This window comes from Sceloporus occidentalis, unplaced genomic scaffold, assembly GCF_023333645.1.
Source record: "Sceloporus occidentalis isolate IW3139 unplaced genomic scaffold, rSceOcc1.0.p SCAF_427, whole genome shotgun sequence".
Classification (NCBI taxonomy): Eukaryota; Metazoa; Chordata; class Lepidosauria; order Squamata; family Phrynosomatidae; genus Sceloporus; species Sceloporus occidentalis.
In genome coordinates this window covers 86,410-109,106 of record NW_028317407.1, presented here as the reverse complement: position 1 = coordinate 109,106, position 22,697 = coordinate 86,410, and the positions used below count along the sequence as shown (strand labels likewise).

The window sequence follows — 22,697 nt, the reverse complement described above, 5'->3', positions numbered from 1 at the left end:
CACCCCCAAAATGCCCACTTCCTGATGTCGGGGTACACAGGGGCTCTCTGTGCCAGAGACCTCCGCATACGCTCATCCCTAAGGATCGAGACCCAAGGGGGAATAAGTTTGGTCACATTTACAGAAATACGGAGGGAATTTGCCACATTGCAACATGGCTGGCACTCAGTAGAGCGCAGGTTAAAGATCCCCATGGGCTCCTAAGCCCCCGATTCTTTGGTGACACGTTAAGGCTGCGATTCACAAAGGGTGATGTGACTCCTTCTCGTGGCGCCCTGTACAGACTACAGAGCACAAGAGACAGCATACAGAGTTACACGGCAATCCATGCATCCTAAACACTTCTGGGACTTCCCGTGGGACTGCTCCTCAGGGGCGGGGTGTGGAGGAGGAGAAATGGGGTGGGGAATTATGGAGAAGTTTTGAATACAACACGGTCATTCCATTGGATGCAACTTACAAGGGGCGGTGCTATGAGTCGGAGGGCACCCAATGGACTCTAGGATTAGTCATCTCATGATTTGATTGGACCCTGGCACGAAGTGGGAGGGTTTCAAGCGGCAAAAAAAGAGAAACTGTTTTTTTGGTCATGTGGGTTGCCTAATATTCTTATAAATCACTTATTTAGAAACAGATATTGTATAGTTTGATAAATCGCTAAATCCACGTATGTCTATAAATACAGTATGTATATTTATTAGCTTATTGCCCGTGTCATACGGATTCCAGAATTAAGAGGACTCTGTCTGGCAAACAAAAGGGTTAAACATCGGCTATGCGCGAAACCAGCTTTGAGCCGGGTATTTACTGTATAAACCCAGGACTACCTGGCGGCTCTGTGGCGGGGTTCTGTGCCAGCGCTCGCTCTTCCTCCTCGGAGCTGTGACAAAAAGCCTAGGATGCCAACGCCTGTGTCCGACGGAGGATGGTGGTCACCCAACCCTTGCGGTGCGTGATGGAGACCTGGCCAGTCTCATTAAAACACTGTAATAATTTATGCCCACCCTGATGCGACGGGCACCCACCTGATCTCCTCAGTATGGTCGGTTGGCATCTTTTGGTCGTTTGAGTTGCACTTTCAGTCTCTTCATCCCAATCTGGAATCCGTTCATTGCCTGGATGGCAGCCTGCGCGCTGCCGGGATTGTCAAAGCTTACGAATCCTGTAAGGCGAGGAAACGGTTCATCAGGTGACACGCAGCACATGCATGCGGCAAAACACATGGGAGAGAATAACATGTCAGAGGACACGCAGCGCATACATGCGGCAAAACACTTGGGAGAGAATAACACGTCAGAGGACACGCAGCGCATACATGCGGCAAAACACATGGGAGAGAATAACACGTCAGAGGACACGCAGCGCATACATGCGGCAAAACACATGGGAGAGAATAACATGTCAGAGGACACGCAGCACATGCATGCGGCAAAACACATGGGAGAGAATAACATGTCAGAGGACACGCAGCGCATACATGCGGCAAAACACTTGGGAGAGAATAACACGTCAGAGGACACGCAGCGCATACATGCGGCAAAACACATGGGAGAGAATAACACGTCAGAGGACACGCAGCGCATACATGCGGCAAAACACATGGGAGAGAATAACATGTCAGAGGACACGCAGCACATGCATGCGGCAAAACACATGGGAGAGAATAACATGTCAGAGGACACGCAGCGCATACATGTGGCAAAACACATGGGAGAGAATAACACGTCAGAGGACACGCAGCGCATACATGCGGCAAAACACATGGGAGAGAATAACACGTCAGAGGACACGCAGCGCATACATGCGGCAAAACACATGGGAGAGAATAACACGTCAGAGGACACGCAGCGCATACATGTGGCAAAACACTTGGGAGAGAATAACATGTCAGAGGACACGCAGCGCATACATGCGGCAAAACACATGGGAGAGAATAACACGTCAGAGGACACGCAGCGCATACATGCGGCAAAACACATGGGAGAGAATAACACGTCAGAGGACACGCAGCGCATACATGCGGCAAAACACATGGGAGAGAATAACACGTCAGAGGACACGCAGCGCATACATGCGGCAAAACACATGGGAGAGAATAACACGTCAGAGGACACGCAGCGCATACATGCGGCAAAACACATGGGAGAGAATAACATGTCAGAGGACACGCAGCGCATACATGTGGCAAAACACATGGGAGAGAATAACATGTCAGAGGACACGCAGCGCATACATGCGGCAAAACACATGGGAGAGAATAACATGTCAGAGGACACGCAGCGCATACATGCGGCAAAACACATGGGAGAGAATAACACGTCAGAGGACACGCAGCGCATACATGCGGCAAAACACATGGGAGAGAATAACATGTCAGAGGACACGCAGCGCATACATGCGGCAAAACACATGGGAGAGAATAACACGTCAGAGGACACGCAGCGCATACATGCGGCAAAACACATGGGAGAGAATAACACGTCAGAGGACACGCAGCGCATACATGCGGCAAAACACATGGGAGAGAATAACATGTCAGAGGACACGCAGCGCATACATGCGGCAAAACACATGGGAGAGAATAACACGTCAGAGGACACGCAGCGCATACATGCGGCAAAACACATGGGAGAGAATAACACGTCAGAGGACACGCAGCGCATACATGCGGCAAAACACATGGGAGAGAATAACACGTCAGAGGACACGCAGCGCATACATGCGGCAAAACACATGGGAGAGAATAACACGTCAGAGGACACGCAGCACATGCGGCAAAACGCGCAGGGTACCAGCTCACTCACCAAAGCACTTGCTCTGATTGGTGGCTCGGTCTACAAACACTTTGGCGGAGATGACGTTTCCAAAGGGCAGAAACATCTGCAGGATCTCGGAGTCGGTGAACTCCTGGGGCAGATGGTAGATGAAGATGTTGCAGCCCTCAGGACCTGTCAGGAAGGCAGGACGGTCTCCATTAGACAAGAGGCACAGCAGCAGAGGGACAGTACCGTGATAGCAGGGGCTAGAAAGGTGGTAGCTGGGGCTGCTAATGGGGGACAGCAGGGGGCTAAAGTGACAACAGTGGGTGACAGAACAGGGCTAGAATGGCATAGCAGGAGGTAACTGGATGACAGCATTGTGGCAGAAGAGGGGGTAGGGGGATGGCAATAGGGGGGAGTAGCTGGGTGATGAGAGGTGGCACTGGGTAAGGGCAGATGACGGCGGATGATGACAGGTGGCACTGGGTAAGGGCAGATGACAGCGGGTGATGACAGGTGGCACTGGGTAAGGGCAGATGACAGCGGGTGATGACAGGTGGCACTGGGTAAGGGCAGATGACGGCGGATGATGACAGGTGGCACTGGGTAAGGGCAGATGACAGCGGGTGATGACAGGTGGCACTGGGTAAGGGCAGATGACGGTGGGTGATGACAGGTGGCACTGGGTAAGGGCAGATGACAGCGGGTGATGACAGGTGGCACTGGGTAAGGGCAGATGACGGTGGGTGATGACAGGTGGCACTGGGTAAGGGCAGATGACAGCGGGTGATGACAGGTGGCACTGGGTAAGGGCAGATGACGGTGGGTGATGACAGGTGGCACTGGGTAAGGGCAGATGACAGCGGGTGATTACAGGTGGCACTGGGTAAGGGCAGATGACGGCGGGTGATGACAGGGGGCACTGGGTAAGGGCAGATGACGGCGGGTGATGACAGGGGGCACTGGGTAAGGGCAGATGACAGTGGGTGACAGAACACTCATGAAGTCACACTCACCCTCTCTCTGTTGCTGTTGCTGTGGAGGCTGCTGGGGGAGCAGAGCCTGAGGCTGAGTGAATGCAGGGCTCACCAAACCGTACGCTGCTGGGTATGCGGCTGTGAGTGATAGGAGATGTGAGAGCTGGCACCTTGTCTTCCTATCCTGACCCCAGCCCCCCTCTATAAACCCTGCCCTTGTTAATAACCCCAGCCCCCTCCATACACCCTGCCCTTGTTAATAACCCCAGCCCCCTCTATAAACCCTGCCCTTGTTAATAACCCCAGCCCCCTCCATACACCCTGCCCTTGTTAATACATCCTGCCCTTTTTAATAACCCCACCCCCTCATACACCCTGCCCTTGTTAATTACCCCAGCTTCATGTGTTAACAGACAAGCTTCTCCTCATACCCACGGTGGGAAATGTCTAAATTAATACCCCAGCCCTAACGGGGTGTCCCCTGTACCTGTGTAATGCTGCATGCCAGCGTAGGCTTGTTGGAGAGGATCCAGCTGGGTCACTGGACTCTGGGCTGAGGAAAAAAGAGGCCAAAGAGAATGATGTATATGGAGGGCAGATACCCACAGGGGGCATCAACACACACAGGGGCTGTAAGATACACCAACAGGGCACTTACCTGGGTAAGGGTGCAGACCGTTTGTGTAGATGGCCTCCGAACTGGGCTGTACGCTGCTCTGAGTGGGAACGGCACTGTATCCATTTACCCCCAGTGTGGCAGTAATGGCAGGTACTGGGGTTGCAGCGAGTGTTGGGGGGGTACTGGTCCCTAAACAGACACCAAAGTCAGGGTGAGAGAGTGCAACAGACACCAGAACTTCAACAGCGCTGCCTCACAGTGTAGTGTGCTCTCACCTGAAGAGGAGGTGATGGGAGTGACAGGAGTGATGGGAGTGGCTATGATCCCATTAGGGTTGATTGTCGCCATTTGCTGCATCTGCACGGCAGCCATTGTTGCCATGGGGTTGAGGTAAGCGCTATGGGCAGCCACCAGGGCGGCCTGCTGCTGCATCAGCTGCGGGGGGCACAATGACAAAGAAAGGTCATACTATCTGACGTGGTGTCAGTGAGGTCATACTGTCTGAGATAATGTTAGTGAGGTCATACAGTCTGCCGTGGTGTTAGTGAGGTCATACTATCCTGTTAGTGAGGTCACACTGTCTGACGTGATGTTAGTGAGGTCATACTGTCCTGTTAGTGAGGTCACACTGTCTGAAATAATGTTAGTGAGGTCATACTGTCTGACGTGTTGTCAGTGAGGTCATACTGTCTGAGATAATGTTAGTGAGGTCATACAGTCTGCCGTGGTGTTAGTGAGTTCATACTATCCTGTTAGTGAGGTCACACTGTTTGATGTGATGTTAGTGAGGTCACACTGTCCTGTTAGTGAGGTCACACTGTCTGACGTGGTATTAATGAGGTCACACATGTAAGCAGTCGCCTCCACAGACATAAAGAGACATTTGGTGGGGGTGAGGAGAGCGAGTAATTCACCTGGTCACTTACTGCCTGTGTGTACGCGCTGTACGCCCCGAACTGCAGTGCGATCGGACTGAACATGCCCAGCTGATTGGCCACCTGCTGCATACGGCGCAAGCCACGCTCCTTCTCTGTGTCCGCGAACTTCACCACCAAACTGGAGGAGGCCCCCTGCACGGCAGGATGAGTGCACACGGTGAGAGAGACACGCGGCATACACATCATATTACACAGTATACACCACACACACAATGCCACTGACTGCTTAGGAGGAAACGTGCTCACCCCCAATCACAGGGCAGTGCGTGTCACAGGAGGAGTGGATATATGTCTCCACTTACCGGCAGAGTCCGACTTCCGTGCAGTGTGTTTATGGCAGCCTGCGCCTCGGTGTGTGTCTGAAACTTCACAAATGCACAGCCTTGAGAGAGGGAGAAATCACATCACTACACACAGCACCGCAACCACAGACAATAACACACTACTAGACCACAAAGAGGAGCCACATCAAAGGGACAGGGCACAGCCGGTGACTACAACTCCCATCATCCCAGACAGGGTATTGTCCCCGCCACCCATAATAAATGTATTTTTTTCTCCCCACAGAAGCCTGGATCATAGGAGCTGGAGTCTGTGTAGACCCCAGGCACGGTGCCCTGAGGGTATTTCCAGTCCATGCCGGGGGGAGTTGGGGTAAGTATGTGAGATGTGACAGATGAAGTGTGTGCCCCTGTGCCTCACGTCCATGTGCCTCGTAATTAAGCCCCAGGTACCGCTATCACACATACGTGTCCACGTGAGAGCCGCCACTCACGGTGTCTCGTACCTTTGCTGGTCCCGTCTGGGCCCCGGAGCACCGTGCACTCATCGATATTTCCAAAGGGTTCAAACATCCTCCGGACGTCCTCGTCCGTCTGCTGCTTCCCCAACATCCCCACAAACAGCTTGCGGTCCTCTGTGGCCCCGGAGGGCACAATAGTGAGGGAAGACAGGATACGTTAGCAGCTGGGGGCCACAGCTACGGGGAAGGGGTCTGGGGCGAGGCAGGGAGCGTCAGGGAGAGGTTTTTGGAGAGGGGCAGAGAGAGAGGATGAGGTCAGGAGAAGACAGGGATGAGGGCAGAGATGGGGCCGGGCAGAAATGTACGGGAGCGGACGTGTAACACGGGGGCCCCTTGGGACGGGCCCTAATCTGCAGTCACTATGCGTTTACAAGGTGTTTAGTAGCTCAGCACACATCAGCACTAATAAACACAGGATCCATACACAGACAGGGGCTCTTTAACACACAATTACCCCACTGGATGTAGAGGGGCAGAGGGACGGTTTGGGTTATAAGGATGGAGCAGGCAGAGGTTAGAGGATGGGGGTAGATATTTTGGGGGAGATCGGTACCTCCTCGGCTTTCACTGTCTGCTGGTTTCACTTGAATTGGCCGATTCATCTGAAACAGAGAGAATAGAACATGAGAAAATCCTGAGAGCCAGAAATCCCGGGGCTCGAAATCCCGGGAGCCCGAAATCCCGAGAGCCCAAAATCCCGAAATCCCGGGAGCTCGAAATCCCGAAATCCCGGGAGCTCGAAATCCCGAGAGTCCGAAATCCCGAAATCCCGGGAGCTCGAAATCCCGAGAGCCCGAAATCCCGAGAGCCCAAAATCCCGAAATCCCGGGAGCTCGAAATCCCGAAATCCCGGGAGCTCGAAATCCCGAGAGCCCGAAATCCCGAGAGCCCAAAATCCCGAAATCCCGGGAGCTCGAAATCCCGAAATCCCGGGAGCTCGAAATCCCGGGAGCCCGAAATCCCGAGAGCCCGAAATCCCGGGAGCCCGAAATCCAAGGAGCCCAAAATCCCGGGAGCCCAAAATCCCGGGAGCCCGAAAGCCCGAAATCCCGGGAGCCCGAAATCTCGGGAGCCCGAAATCCCGGGAGCCCGAAATCCCGAGAGCCCGAAATCCCGGGAGCCCGAAATCCCGAAATCCCGGGAGCCCGAAATCCCGGGAGCCCGAAATCCCGGGAGCCCGAAATCCCGAGAGCCCGAAATCCCGGGAGCCCAAAATCCCGAGAGCCCGAAATCCCGGGAGCCCAAAATCCCGAAATCCCGGGAGCCCGAAATCCCGAGAGCCCAAAATCCCGGGAGCCCGAAATCCCGAGAACCCGAAATCCCGAGAGCCCGAAATCCCGGGAGCCCGAAATCCCGAGAGCCCAAAATCCCGGGAGCCCAAAATCCCGATTGCAGAGCAATCCCCAGCCACTCAACACCTGACACACGCCTAATGCCTGCACCAGGATGTGAGTGTGAGTGTGTTACCGTGTCAAAGGGAATCAATGTATTGGTGTTTAATACACCGCAGTGTCACAATCTATCAATACATCAGAGCAATGAATCAATAAATCCGTCGCCGTGAATCACTAAGTCATTGATGTGCTGGCAGACACGCGTGTTACGTTACATCCCAACATGCAAACATATTACAGTATGCCAGTAACTCGGTCAATTGATGTCAAATTACTAATTATGGAGCGCATGCTGTTTGTGGGGGGCTGAGGGGTAGGATGCCCAGGGGGCAGTTATAGCGAGGGGTGTCAGGCTTGCGGGCACTTAGGGTCAATTAGATAATAATAAAGCAAGATTTCTAGATTTAATTTAAAATAAAGTGGGAGCCGCCAATCACGAAGCGCAGACCGATACCCAAGCAGGCTGGGCATGCGCTTCATGGCACAGTGGCCAATGCTAATGTACCCACGTAGGTGCCCACAGACTGATCTGTGACTGATTGGGGGGTCTCCTGAATCCCCTCTAATCACTGCGGCCCCTGACCAGCGGGGATCTCAGGATCAGCGCACATCAATTAGTCCCTAATTGCACAGACCTGTCACGTAATCAATAGGGCTTATCGCCGTCTACGCAGCGTGTTAACACCACTGAACATGGCTTCACTGCACCCGGCGTGTGCCCGACTCCTCTCCCTGATCCCTCTCTGTCCGAATTCAGCTCGGGACGGGCCACATCTGCCAGTGGTAGCCACATGTCCGTAAATCAGCCGGCCCTTATGGACCACAGCGGTGTCCAGAGCCCGATCAGAGCCCGGGAAGCCCCCGTCATCCAGCATCACACTGGGATGGGTTAATGGGCCCACATCAGGACCACGGACACCTTAACTACAGATCTCCCAATGAATGAGCTGATGCCGTCCTCACCTGAGGATTAATTATTAATACAAAAGGAAAAATCATAAATAATCCTCCAGCTTTCCCTGCGGCTCGGCTCTTCATATCATACACCGCGTGTGCGAACGCTTTTATCCCGTGAGAAAATGACACGCGTTTCCAAAGCTCTTTTCAAGCATTGTGACATACCGTGTGTCTCATTTTGCCCCAAATCCTCCTATTTTTCCATGGAATGTGGCTGTGTGCGCTGGACACTTTCCCTGATCCCAGTGTGTGAGGGACACTGATCAGCATTGGCCCCTCGCTGATTAACAATTTGCCCCAGGGGGAGGACACACAAGGGGCTCTTTGTGTTGGGGCCACAATGCTGGTACATAGGACATTTTTGCTTGTGGGTGGCCAATGTCAGCTGGCAAGTGGCCAGCCAGCACTGAGCCACCTGGGGTCCAATATTCATGAATAAAATAGCTGGTGACTGCCCGGCCCCAGGGCCCTGCCTGTCTGTAATTACCCTGCCCCCACCGACTGTGATACACGCAGCTCTACTCCTCCCGTCATTGGAAACGCGCTGTGTCCATGTTGTGTGGCCCTATCCATGCGCAGCCGCTTTATATACAGGAAGGTACAAGTAGCCTCCACTTTACCACCGCTTTTACGTGTATTATGTCACACAGAGAAGGGCTGTTTAAGGAAACCACCGGCAGGTTCCCCAAACTGTAGACCCAAAGGGGATAATGAATACAGCACTGACAATACCCCTGCCCCTTATATATAATGTATCAGCGTCACTAACATACAATGTACATACAATGTATCAGTGTCACTAGCAGACAATGTACATACAATGTATCAGTGTCACTAGCAGACAATGTACATACAATGTATCAGCGTCACTAGCATACAATGTATCAGCTTCACTAACATACAATGTATCAGCGTCACTAGCATACAATGTATCAGCTTCACTAACATACAATGTATCAGTGTCACTAGCAGACAATGTACATACAATGTATCAGCTTCACTAGCATACAATGTACATACAATGTATCATCATCACTAACAATGTACATACAATGTATCAGCGTCACTAGCATACAATGTACATACAATGTATCAGCGTCACTAGCATACAATGTACATACAATGTATCAGCGTCACTAGCATACAATGTACATACAATGTATCAGCGTCACTAGCAGACAATGTACATACAATGTATCAGCGTCACTAGCAGACAATGTACATACAATGTATCAGCGTCACTAGCATACAATGTACATACAATGTATCAGCGTCACTAGCATACAATGTACATACAATGTATCAGCGTCACTAGCATACAATGTACATACAATGTATCAGCGTCACTAGCATACAATGTACATACAATGTATCAGCGTCACTAGCATACAATGTACATACAATGTATCAGCGTCACTAGCATACAATGTACATACAATGTATCAGCGTCACTAGCATACAATGCACATACAATGTATCAGCGTCACTAGCATACAATGTACATACAATGTATCAGCGTCACTAGCATACAATGTACATACAATGTATCAGCGTCACTACCCGAGCCCTGCATGGGTATATTTGGACAGTAATGCCTATAGGGTGCCCACAGGGGTTTGTGGTTGTGTCCCAGTGTGTGGTTGTGCGTTAGTATTGTGTAGGGATCACATTGTAGGAACATGCCCGTCTCTCGTCCTGTTCCTGTATGCATATTTCATTAAAGGGTGATCCGCTCATTAACACCAACAAGCCATAAAGCCATTAATACAGGCTGGCATTCCACAGCTTTAATAGGCTGACTTTCTGTCGGCAGACACAGGGTTAATTGCTAATTCTGGTGCTTTAGAATGGAAGAAATGTTGCCATGGTATCCATCTCTGCATCCCATCCCAGCTGTTGCTAGGCGATGGTTGTATCCCCCAGCAAGTGATGCTCTGTTAGAGTCCTTGCAGAGATGGGGGAGGCTTAGAGATAACAAGCAATGGTGGGGGGGTGAGGTTGCAAAAATATGGAGGAGGGAGGGATGGGCTAGTGAGGGGCACGTAGTCAGAGTGAAGGGTCTGAGGCAACGGCTGGGGTATAGATTTGGCTTTTTAGGAGGATGTGTGTGCACAGGCTGGCTCAGAATGATGGGAGACGCAGTACACTGAAGTCCAAGTCCCTTACACCACAGGCAGGCAGAGGGTTAAATCGTTTGGCACCCCTAACGTGCCCTGTGCAGTGTAAGGTCTCCCCGATATGCCATGTAATTACAGCGAGCCTGTACCAGCATTTAATTCACTGACAAAAGAGCCAGATGATTGGTAACTATGGAAACCAGAGAACACGCTCCCTAGCAACCACCCACTCACCCCGATTTATCCTGAAGGTTGCCAGGTAACCAAAGTCACGTCATCACTTCTCACTGTAAACAATGGGATGGGGGGGGTACAATCTCCCCCAAGAAAAATACCGGGATAAGTGGGTGGGGGCAGTAAATGATGGGCGAAAGGGGGAGATGGAGAGATCTCAATGATCAGAGACAAGGGAAGAGATTTAAAGGAGGGGAACAGAGCGAGAGATAAGTAAAGTGGGGGTTGGAAAACAGACGGGTGTGAAAAAGGGTGAGAGATGAAAGGGACAGAAACAAAGTGCTAAAAAGGAGACGGGAACGAGCCAGGATTACGGAAAGTCAAGAATACAGGGATGCACGGAGAGGGTGTGGAATATAGGGGTGAATAACGAAGCAGGGTGAGAGAGGAGAAAAAGGAGTGACAAGGGTTTTCAGTGAGGGAGAAAGGGAGAGGAGTAAGATGGTCAGGAACGCAAAGAGGAAAGAAAAAATTAAAGGAGAAAAGGAGGGAGATGGGGAGAAAAGTGAGAGAGTGAGTCAGGGAAGCAGAGGGGAAAGAAGAAACAAGGGAGAAGGGGAGAAGAAAGGTAAGGGGGAGCAGGGGGTGAGATCAGAAAAGGGAAGGAAGGATAAAGGAGAAGGGGAAAAGAAAAAAACAAGGACGGAAGGTGGTGAAAAGGGGAAGAAAAGGAACAGGGAGAGACGAGAGAACAGAGCCTCGAGTGCTGGTGGATTTTGTGAAACCGTCTCTGTATTCCACACAGTTTAATGCGGTACAATAAAGTAGCTTTATATATATATATATATATATATATTTACTCACAGAGTCCATTGCACACCATTCCAAATGTTCCAAGCCCGGTGCTAGTAACCAGCAGTTTCCATATAAAACACTTTCAAAAAGATGGTCAGCACTCCAGGTCTTTAAATTGACAATTTCATTTTATTCAAAGTCAAGTCGACGTTTCAGTCATTACTGACTTTCATCAGGACATGCGACTGAAACGTCGACTTGACTTTGAATAAAATGAAATTGTCAATTTAAAGACCTGGAGTGCTGACCATCTTTTTGAAAGTGTTTTATATATATATATATATATATAATTTTGGGGGCATCTATCCATCCATCCATCCATCTATCGATCTATCCATCCATCCATCCATCTATTTCTCCAATTATCCATTCATCCATCCATCCATCCACCCATCCATCTATCCATCCATCCATCCACCCATCCACCTATCCATCCATCTATTTCTCCAATTATCCATTCATCGTTCCATCCATCCATTCATCCATCCATCCATCCACCCATCTATTTCTCCAATTATCCAACCATCCATCCATCCATCCATCCACCCACCTATCCATCCATCTATTTCTCCAATTATCCATTCATTCATCCATCCTTTCGTCTATCCATCCATCCATCGGTGGCAGATCCCAGTTTTGTTAATGTTCTTGCCACTGCCGGGGTATCAGGGATCGCCTCTCCCTAACCCGCTCCACCCTTTATTTCAGTTCCAGCCCCTCCTGCCCCCCCCCCGTCCCTCTCCTCATGACATTCGCTGATGATTTTCTGTCTAAATGTCTCAGGACGTGGTTGCCACGGATTCCGTATAATCATCCCTTCAATACCCGACACTCAATTCCCACAAACCTCCCGCGGGTCGCTCCAAACCCCCGGCTGCCTGCCACAAGGAAATTTTATATTTGTGCTTCCGGCCAGACTCATGACTCAGGGGCCACTGCTAGCCCAGGGCCACAGGGTGTGACAACGTATAATGAAGCTGGCAGAAGATGGGACAGGCACACTGTCAGATTGCCTTGGGTCAGAGTAACCCATATGAGGGGCCGATGCTCTCCGTGGCCCCATGAAGGGCCAATAAACCATTGACTTCCCACGCAGGTCAAGCAGCGTCCGTGGTTAATGTGTCACCTGCTGCTGGAAATAATGAGGTCATGTCCATATAATTACTTGAGCCCTTAACGACCTAACAAGGTAGGACGGGACATGCGGGGTGCCCATCAGAGAGGGCTCTTTGCAGGAACACAGTGGGGCCCCGGCTGTGAGTGATGATAATGGCTGACACTATGCCTAGCTCCTTGGCACCGGTCACTTTTAGGGACCCATAGGCAGCGGGGCTGGGGGAGCGGAGGGACGACACGGTGTGGCCTTCAGATCAGAAGCCAGCTGTGTACTGATTCCTCCTCTAATCTCCCGTACGAAATCCCAGAGCCCCCCGCTAATCCCAGGATTATCCAATCAAATCATAATCTCTCCGTATCCCAGCATGCTGTGTGGCTCGTGGATTACGAGTTCTGACCCGAGCACCAGCAGCGAGGGACAACGCGGCCTGGACCCGGTGCCACCACCTTCAATCCACAGAGCGCAGGTATTAATCATATACAGTGTTATAGATACACGCGCACTCTAATGACACGTCTCTGACATCATACTATACTGCTCGCCGTGCTGATATACTCGGGGTATCACGGCATTCGTCCCGCCGTGTCTGTTACACGCATGACCCGCACGCTCACCCCCAATCTTCTCACGTCCCGTCACTCTTACTCAGCAGTTTCTTGGAACGAGCAGAGAGGGTGAGACGCGTCAGACCTCCCGCCAGCTCCTTCCTGAGAGGATTAATGGCCGAGGGACAGTAAGCTTTTTATGCCAATTAAGGGACAGAAGATGGCGGCGGACCCCCGATCACCTCCCTGATCCCCCCCCCGCGCACGCTCTCACCGCCTGACTGCTTCACTTTTCTCTGATTCCCTGTCTGCTCCATTACTTGCCCCCGCTGCCTTCCTCTCCGCACCCCCTGACACCATCCTGCACCAGGGCCTAAAATCACGGTGCCCAGAGCCCCCCAAAACCATGCAGACCTCTTCCCCCTAACCGTATCATGGCTACTGAAATTAACCCTTTGGTGTCAGTGTTTCATTGGCAGTAAAACCCGGCTCTGATTCCGCCCTATAAAGGGTAGGGAAGGGCAAGTGTCCGTGTTTACGTGCGTCTGTGGCCTCCATGCGCGGGGGACTGTAATCCCGTCGTACAGCGACCCATTAAATGCCGGTGGGAGGCAGCGTTCTTTAACCGAAGATATCCCCCACAGGGGGTCCACTAAAAATGAAATGTCATCTGAACACACCAGCCACAGAACAGGGGGAGCAACGGAACGCGCCGGGTCTTCCCCAATACGCAATGGGGCGAAACGCACCGGGTTTGGCCTTCCATAGTACGCAGTAAACGTAGTACGCCTGGGCTTTTGGCGTCTGCACTATTCCCTGTTAGGTGACTATACCCCATGTATGCGCTTCTACCTCCTCTGCTGGTCGGCCAGTCTATGAAGCCACGCCCCTTTAATGGAACATTAATATGTTTGCTTTGCCCGTGGGTTTGAGCACTGAGAGGAAGGATACAGTCAGGTGAGGGTTTGTGTGTGAATTCCCAGGCCGGGTCTATCCATGGAACTCGCACAGATGGCGAAATGCCACCGGGGACACGGCCCTCCCGAAGTGATGACACTTCCTTAAGCAAAAGGTAATAATAGCCGCCTATTTTTACACCTCGTCCAACAGAGAGCCCTGCGGGCCGGCAGCCCCTGCAACACAGGCTCTTTCACAGTTAGTGGGGAGCGATAGAAAGAGCAAGCCGAGAAGACGCTCACTTACCCCTGGGAGGGTCTTCTGCTCATGGAGGGCACTCTGGGCTTTTAGTGCCGACTCCCGGGCACAGTACGTGAGAAACGCACATCCTGCAAGAGACACAAAGTGTGAGCACAGAGTTACAGGTCGGAATAGGTATACAATATAACACTGTCCTAAACCTCAGAGGTCCCTTCTTCATGTGTACAGAACTCCCCAAACCTCACAAGTCTCTTCTTCATGTGCACAGAGCCCCCCAAACCTCACAGGTCTCCTTTTCACATGTTTATTTGTTGGGGGGCAGGCTTGGCAGAGCCGTACACATAAAATAATTTCGGAATCGTCTGTGTCTTTCCGGGTGAAATCAGCCGGCAGCCTGGCAGGGGCCGGTTACATGCACACCTACTGACACGACACGCAGTTAGCGGGTGATTTGGTTACACGCAGCCCGTGTCTTGGGTTACGCCCGTATACACAGTGGCAATTCTCAGTATCCCCAGCCAGGAGACGCGCCCCAGCAATGCCACAGACGCTTCCGAATGTGAGTCACGGGGGACCTGACCCTGCCAGGCGTCCAGTCCCCGATGCCCAGATATCTACACACCTGCTACAAGAAATGATCCATCCTGTTTTTGAATTCAAATTACCCCAGCTCCCCTATCCCCCTGTCCCCCAGCTCCCTTATCCCCCTGTCCCTCAGCTCCCCTGCCCCCCAGCCCCCCAGGCCCCCTACCCCCCAGTCTTCTTCAACCCTAGCAATATTTTTCTGTAAATAAACAGCTTCTCACCAAAAAAAAATAGTACGTTTTAGCATACCCCCGCTCTCCTCTCTCTTTATCACCATACGCCCTCTCCCTTCTCTCCTCATTATCATATTCTCTCCTGGTTTATCATATCCGCTCTCCTTTCTCTCCTGTTTTATCATATGCCCTTTCTCTCTTTTTTATCTTATCCCCTCTCCTTTCTCTCTGTTATCAATCCTACTCTCCATTCTCACAAAAAAATTTCCCCTCTGCCTTCTCACCTTTATTTTATCATAACCCCCTTTCCCTTCTCTCTGTACCACCATACCCCCTCTCCCTTCTCTCTCTGTATCACCATACTCCCTCTCCCTTCTCTCTCTGTACCACCATACCCCCTCTCCCTTCTCTCTCTGTATCACCATACCCCCTCTGCCTTCTCTCTCTGTATCACCATACCCCCTCTCCCTTCTCTCTCTGTACCACCATACCCCCTCTCCCTTCTCTCTCTGTATCACCATACCCCCCTCTCCCTTCTCTCTCTGTACCACCATACCCCCTCTCCCTTCTCTCTCTGTATCACCATACCCCCCTCTCCCTTCTCTCTCTGTATCACCATACACCCTCTCCCTTCTCTCTCTGTATCACCATACCCCCTCTCCCTTCTCTCTCTGTATCACCATACCCCCTCTCCCTTCTCTCTCTGTATCACCATACCCTCTCCCTTCTCTCTCTGTATCACCATACCCCCCTCTCCCTTCTCTCTCTGTATCACCATACCCCCTCTCCCTTCTCTCTCTCTGTATCACCATACCCCCTCTCCCTTCTCTCTCTGTATCACCATACCCCCTCTCCCTTCTCTCTCTCTGTATCACCATACCCCCCTCTCCCTTCTCTTTCTGTATCACCATACCCCCCTCTCCCTTCTCCCTCTCTGTATCACCATACCCCCCTCTCCCTTCTCTTTCTGTATCACCATAACCCCCTCTCCCTTCTCTCTCTGTATCACCATACCCCCCTCTCCCTTCTCTTTCTCTGTATCACCATACCCCCCTCTCCCTTCTCTTTCTGTATCACCATAACCCCCTCTCCCTTCTCTCTCTGCATCACCATACCCCCCTCTCCCTTCTCTCTCTCTGTATCACCATACCCCCCTCTCCCTTCTCTCTCTCTGTATCACCATACCCCCTCTCCCTTCTCTCTCTCTCTGTATCACCATACCCCCTCTCCCTTCTCTCTCTGTATCGCCATACCCCTTGTCCCTCTGTATCACCATACCCCCCTCTCCCTTCTCTCTCTCTGTATCACCATACCCCCTCTCCCTTCTCTCTCTGTATCACCATACCCCCTCTCCCTTCTCTCTCTGTATCACCATACCCCCCTCTCCCTTCTCTCTCTGTATCACCATACCCCCCTCTCCCTTCTCTCTCTCTGTATCACCATACCCCTTCTCCCTTCTCTCTCTCTGTATCACCATACCCCCCTCTCCCTTCTCTCTCTCTGTATCACCATACCCCTTCTCCCTTCTCTCTCTGTATCACCATACCCCCTCTCCCTTCTCTCTCTGTATCACCATACCCCCTCTCCCTTCTCTCTCTGTATCACCATACCCCCCTCTCCCTTCTCTCTCTCTGTATCACCATACCCCTTCTCCCTTCTCTCTCTGTATCACCATACCCCCCTCTCCCTTCTCTCTCTCTGTATCACCATACCCCTTCTCCCTTCTCTCTCTGTTAACCACTCCACTCTTCATTCTCAGAAAGAATTTTCCCTCTGCCCTTTCTCCTATGTTTTATCATATCTCCACTCTATCACCATATCCCTTCTCCCTTCTCTTTCTATCACCATATCCCTTCTCTTTCTATCACCATATCCCCTCTCCCTTCTCTCTCTACCACTATATCCCTTCTCCCTTCTTTTTCTATCACCATATCCCCTCTCCCGTCTCTCCTGTTTTATCAAATCTCTCTCTCTTTGGGTGTACCCAAACTACGCAAGTCACTCAGATCATAATATATGTAACGCCATTACTTTAATTAATTGGTTAATTAATGTTTACATACCCCCCAATAAAAAAACAAACAAATAAAAAAAAACAAAAGATCTTTAGCAAAAAAACATGTACGATTCAGCTTGGCACCCCCTCATCTGGCGGAGCATGTTGAAAGGCTGTCACAGAAATGTTTAAAGCCATTTGATTCCCAACATGGTTTTTTGTTGTGTTTCAGTGGCATGAAGTGGTCACCATCCATCAAAACCGGCACCCACTGGGTTAACAGTAAACCAATTAAGTGGTCTTTACGGTCCATTACTGCGGCTTTGGGGTCTCATAAAAGTAAAAGGGAGGATTAACAGGGGTATGGGGGGGTCTGGACCAGGCATTCTCACATCCAGCTTCCCAGGAACAGAACAAACCCAGCAAATCCAGTGATGTTTGTATTCTGTGTGTGATTTGCACAGCGCAGGCAATATACACAGCTCTGTACCGCACAGCCAGCTAATGCAAAGCATGAAACACAACAGGTATAAAAGCAGAATGCACTGTATTTATGCCACCACTAAGAGGCTCACAGGTATAATGGGAGACCCTGTCCCAAAGAGCTTACAGTCTAGCAGTATAATGGGAGACCCTGTCCCAAAGAGCTTACAGTCTAGCACTATAATGAGAGACTCTGTCCCAAAGAGCTTACAGTCTAGCGGTATAATGGGAGACCCTGTCCCAAAGAGCTTACAGTCTAGCGGTATAATGGGAGACCCTGTCCCAAAGAGCTTACAGTCTAGCAGTATAATGGGAGACCCTGTCCCAAAGAGCTTACAGTCTAGCGGTATAATGGGAGACCCTGTCCCAGGAGCTTACAGTCTAGCGGTATAATGGCAGACCCTGTCCCAAAGAGCTTACAGTCTAGCAGTATAATGGGAGACCCTGTCCCAAGGAGCTTACAGTCTAGTGGTATAATGGCAGACCCTGTCCCAAGGAGCTTACAGTCTAGTGATATATTAGGAGAGTGTAGGGCTGCCCTGGCAGGGCTTATATTAAAGGTCTGGTTCACAGGGGAGTGCGGCGAGGGGTGTATGATGGTACAGAGGGGTGGTCCTGTGTTTATCCGGAGACTTAGGCCTGTGACGTCCTGTTTGACAAGATGGGAAGGATTTACCCTTCTGTTCCCACACCCCCACCCCCCAGCTTAACCAGTGCTGCTTCATTAAGTGTTTTTTGATCTTTTTGTCCTGTCCCCTGCCATCTGTCACAGAGTCTTCCTCGCATCTCCTCCCCCACCCACAGCATTCCCCAGCCTGTCACCCCTCGGTGGAACTCAACGACACACACACTGTCCGCCGGCCACAGGGGCATTGTTCTCCAGGGCTGGGGTCCATCCCTGACCCCCATAAACCAGCACTGACCAACCACGTCACCGAGACCCCTTCTCTCCATCTCTCTGCATCTCCCTGGCCCTCGCTCCCCATCTCCCTGGCCCTCATCTCCTTGGCTCTCACCCCCATCTCCCTTGCCAATCTCTCTGGCCCTTACTCCCAATTTCTCTAGCCCTCACTCCCTATCTCTTTGGTCCTCACTCCTTATCTCCTTGGCTCTCACTCCCCATTTCCCTGGCCCTCACTCCCCATCTCTCTGGCCCATCTCTTGTCATCTCTCTTTGTCTCTCTCTCTGTCTCATTGGTAACCCCCTTTGGGGATGACCCACCTGCTTTCTGTCTTCCCCTCTTTGTTAGGCATTCCCTGCTCTTCTCCCTCCACCTGTCAGTCATCTTTGTTTCCCCCACTCATCACTGTTTTCCGTGTCCCCTCTCTGGGTTATTCCTCCTCATCTCTACCAACAAACCTTCCAATCTCCTACTGACTTTCATCAAAAAATCCCATTCTATTTTCCTTCTGCTGCCCTGGTGTCCTCTCCTTCGCCCTCATTTACTTCCAATCTCCCTCCTTTTGGCACACTCGGTCCCCTGTGCTCTCCGTGCCCCTCCTTACTTTCCCCCACACACCTTTGCCATTCTCTCCCTTTCAATCCCCCTTCTCCTAATCGCATGTCCTCGCCTCCTCAGCAGCATCCTCTCCCCTCTGCTCTTACCTTTGTGCATCCCTGTGAATTTATCCTTGATGACTGTAAGTTCATAAATTTTCCCAAACTGCTCGAAGATGGGCTTGAGGTCCTTCTCCTCCAGGTTCCTGGGAATCTGCCCGATGAAAAGTTTGATGGCATCTGGCTCCTTCATTGGGGCGAGGTGGGTACAGGGGAGAGGGGCACGAAAGGCACGAGCGAGCAGACTCCCACTGCTCTGAGTCCTGCAGGGTGCTGGTTGTGCCTCTGGGTGCTTGCTTAGTGCCAGGCCAGCCTGAGAAGTGCCCCTGCTACGTCTGCCTCGGAGTGGTGCAGCTTGCAGGGCAGTTAATTAGAGTATCGATCCCACAGTCCGTGGACAGAGACTTCAGGTTCTTTTTTTTTTTGAGGGGGGTTATTGATCCAGACCTCTTCCCCCCTCCTCTGGAAACAGATGCTTCTCCCTTCAGTGGATCTTGAGGTCTGATGGCAAATCTTTTCTTTCTCAACAACTGCCCCCTCCCTCCTCTGCCGAGAGTCCGCCCCAGCCTGACAAGGGATGATGTCAGAGTGAGGGGCTGTGGGTAAAGTGACACGCACATCAACAAACGCACAAGCCGACAGGGGCTGGGGATTGGTTCAGATGGCAGGCGCAGACTGCCGAAGGTACCACAACTCCCATCAATCTCCTTCACACATCCACAGGCACAGCAGCTGGTGTGGACTATAACTCCCACTGGGGCAGAGGCATATTCATGTACATATAGCAGCCACTCTAACTGATCTGGCTGGCTGAGGGTGCAGTGAGTGGTAGTCCACCGCTGAGGATGGATAGATTGCCCCCAGCAGGGCAGAAGATCACATAATATATATAGTGGCAGGAGGGAGTTGTCGATTACTATAGGGGGTGATTGGTGCATCCCTTGTGACCTTGCCAGATCTCATAGGGTTAATCCAGTGTACCGTGAGAACTGGTTTCATTGGGTCTTTACTGGGGGGGGGGGGCTTTATTTAACACCCAGCCCTCGCACTGCCCTGCCTGCTACTTCTGTGCTGGGGTAGGTAGGGGGCATGGGACCCGGCACACCTGCTGGGGGGGGCAGACGCTGACAGTTTGTAGACGCTCCCTGGATTGGCCATTGTTCTGCTGCTCTCCTTGGTGCTGAATCCCATAGACTGGGGGATGGGAGGGAGAGCTGGGGAAGGAAGGAAGGCAAGGTGTGTGAGAGGAGGGGACACACATATGTACACATTGCACACACGTAAACACACATGCACACTCTAACACATTACACATGGAGGGGGCGATCAGCAACTCCCAGTCTCTCCACTGAGCTGGGATCAGCAGGAGGGGCTGCTAACCCCTGGAATGCTGGTAACCTCTGCCAGTGTCTGAGAGACAGGGAGGGGGCAGTTTGCCGAGACACAGACCGCTGTCCATGGTGCTGACTGCTCTGTACTCTGTACCAGCAAATCGGGCCAACAACTACACACAACGAGCCGGGAATCTCCAGGGGATGGGATCTCCCCATTATACCACTAGACTGTAAGCTCTTGGGACCGGGTCTCCCATTATACCACCAGACTGTAAGCTCTTGGGACAGGGTCTGCCATTATACCGCTGGGACTGTTAGCTTTGTATTACCAGTACCCCCCCCCGTGCTGCTATTACAGAGCCGAGATCATCTCCAGCGGGTCCGGGTGGTCCGTGGTTATGGGGGATGGGGCATTTGGTGTAGTTGGGGGAGGGAGTTCTTGGCCTCCCCAGATGTACACGCTGTGATTCCTGCGAGCTGTTTCCCCAGGCGTGCCGAATGACTGACAAACGCTCAGAACCCCGACATGTGAAAGATGGTCTCCCGACCCGGGGACGGCGACACGCATCGCAACGAGAGATCAGGACGCCATCATCCTCCTAATAAGTGACAGCGACGTGAGGACGCTCTGCCGGGAGCGCCATCATCTGCAGCGCGCGCATTAGCCGGGTAAATGTCACCAAGCATCTCGTTCCTTCGCTAGCCAGGGCAACCAACGGCAAGTGCAAAAGATATACCCCAAACGAACCGGGGAAAAGGCTAACCCTCAATCGCAAGGGGTTCCCTTCCATCGCTCCTCATACAGCCGGGGAGAAAACTACCAAAGCACAGAAAACACAATCCCTAAGCGACTGCTCCTCCTGGCGCGTAGCGGCGGGTCTTGGACAGGCCGCCAACTTTAGGAGGCACTTTGGCCGGCAGATACTCCCATGGCAGATATGGCAGCAGGGGTCTCTCTGAAGGGGGCTGCTGGTGATCTAGTGAGCGCAAGTACGCACTAATGTAATAGAGTGTGCGTCCGCGCCTGTCTTTTCTCTGGAACCACAGAATAGCGACTGACATTCTGTGCTTCCTGGGAGAGTACAGCACCTGCCCCCGGGTGCCCCGCTCCCCCGAATTAATCAGGGTTGGCAATTGTATTATTTTGTATCAATTACCCCCCCCCCGCCAAAACTGAAGAAAAAATGGCCAACGATCCAACCTGAACCTAAAGGCAGGAGGATCATTCTCGCGTCTCTTCACCTGCACGGCATCTGGATACGGAGCCGGCAGCTCGCGTCTCTTCACCTGCACACTTGCTCCTCGATCCGCTATCACGGCGTGAACCTTCCGTAATCCGGTAATTGATGGCGGCCGGCGCTCTCCCCGCCGCGGTGCGGACAATTCTATATAAAGCACCGGGGGAGTATATTTAGTATGAGCTGATATTCGCATGTATATTTTCAGACCAACGTGCCGGCGGATGTGCGATCCTCCAATTAAAATAATAAAACCATCACGCCTCAGGATGCAAGCTGAGCCCCCCGCGTCCGACGCATACGTTAATTAAAGACCAAAAAACAGCTACAATCTGATATAAAGAAGCATGCGATAAACAGTAATATAATAGATTGTGAGCTCACAGGGAGAGGGAAGAACTAAATATTATCCAGTTACTCCTCATCACGCGCATTCTCAAAATAAGACTTAAAAGTCTGTGATTCAGGCAAAAACTTTTATTGGACTCACGATGTGAGACAAATCCCTGATGTCGTTATTAGGAGACAGAATTTCACACCTACAATCCTCAGGGGCTCCCCGCGGACCACCTCGTCTCTGCCAATAGCCTTAATCACCATCGTTTTATTCACAGGAGGTCAGAGGTCGAAGTGGAGGGGGGGGAGTCGCACAGTGTGATGGATTAGTGCGCATTGTCCGTGATTTGTTCACTCGCTGGCAGTTAATTCTTGGCCTCTGATATAGAGTGTGCATGCAGTACACATATGAGGGGGTATATGGAGTGTGCATGCAGTACACATATGAGGGGGTATATGGAGTGTGCATGCAGTACACACATGAGGGGGTATATGGAGTGTGCATGCAGTACACACATGAGGGGGTATATGGAGTGTGCATGCAGTACACACATGAGGGGGTATATGGAGTGTGCATGCAGT

The 22,697-nt window shown here is 51.6% G+C and overlaps 1 protein-coding gene across 10 annotated transcripts; it reads right to left on the bottom strand.

Annotated features, from left to right (window-relative positions):
* Nucleotides 1-1,034: 1,034 nt before the first annotated feature.
* LOC149272657 (CUGBP Elav-like family member 3-A) lies at nucleotides 1,035-19,400 on the bottom strand. Of its 10 annotated transcripts, none has more exons than XM_089506845.1 (13): nucleotides 19,256-19,397; nucleotides 14,458-14,540; nucleotides 6,649-6,697; nucleotides 6,081-6,209; nucleotides 5,596-5,675; nucleotides 5,282-5,425; nucleotides 4,631-4,790; nucleotides 4,395-4,544; nucleotides 4,224-4,289; nucleotides 4,099-4,101; nucleotides 3,776-3,874; nucleotides 2,805-2,948; nucleotides 1,035-1,162 (listed from the first exon to the last, which is right to left on the bottom strand). In XM_089506845.1, the coding sequence occupies exons 1-13, from the start codon at nucleotides 19,263-19,265 to the stop codon at nucleotides 1,035-1,037; spliced, it is 1,245 nt and encodes a 414-aa protein (XP_089362971.1). In that variant the 5' UTR covers nucleotides 19,266-19,397. The 10 variants fall into 10 exon arrangements, with proteins under 10 accessions (XP_089362971.1, XP_089362973.1, XP_089362972.1 ...); XM_089506847.1 differs by having other exon boundaries at nucleotides 1,035-1,163; nucleotides 2,866-2,948; XM_089506846.1 differs by having other exon boundaries at nucleotides 5,285-5,425.
* Nucleotides 19,401-22,697: the final 3,297 nt, after the last annotated feature.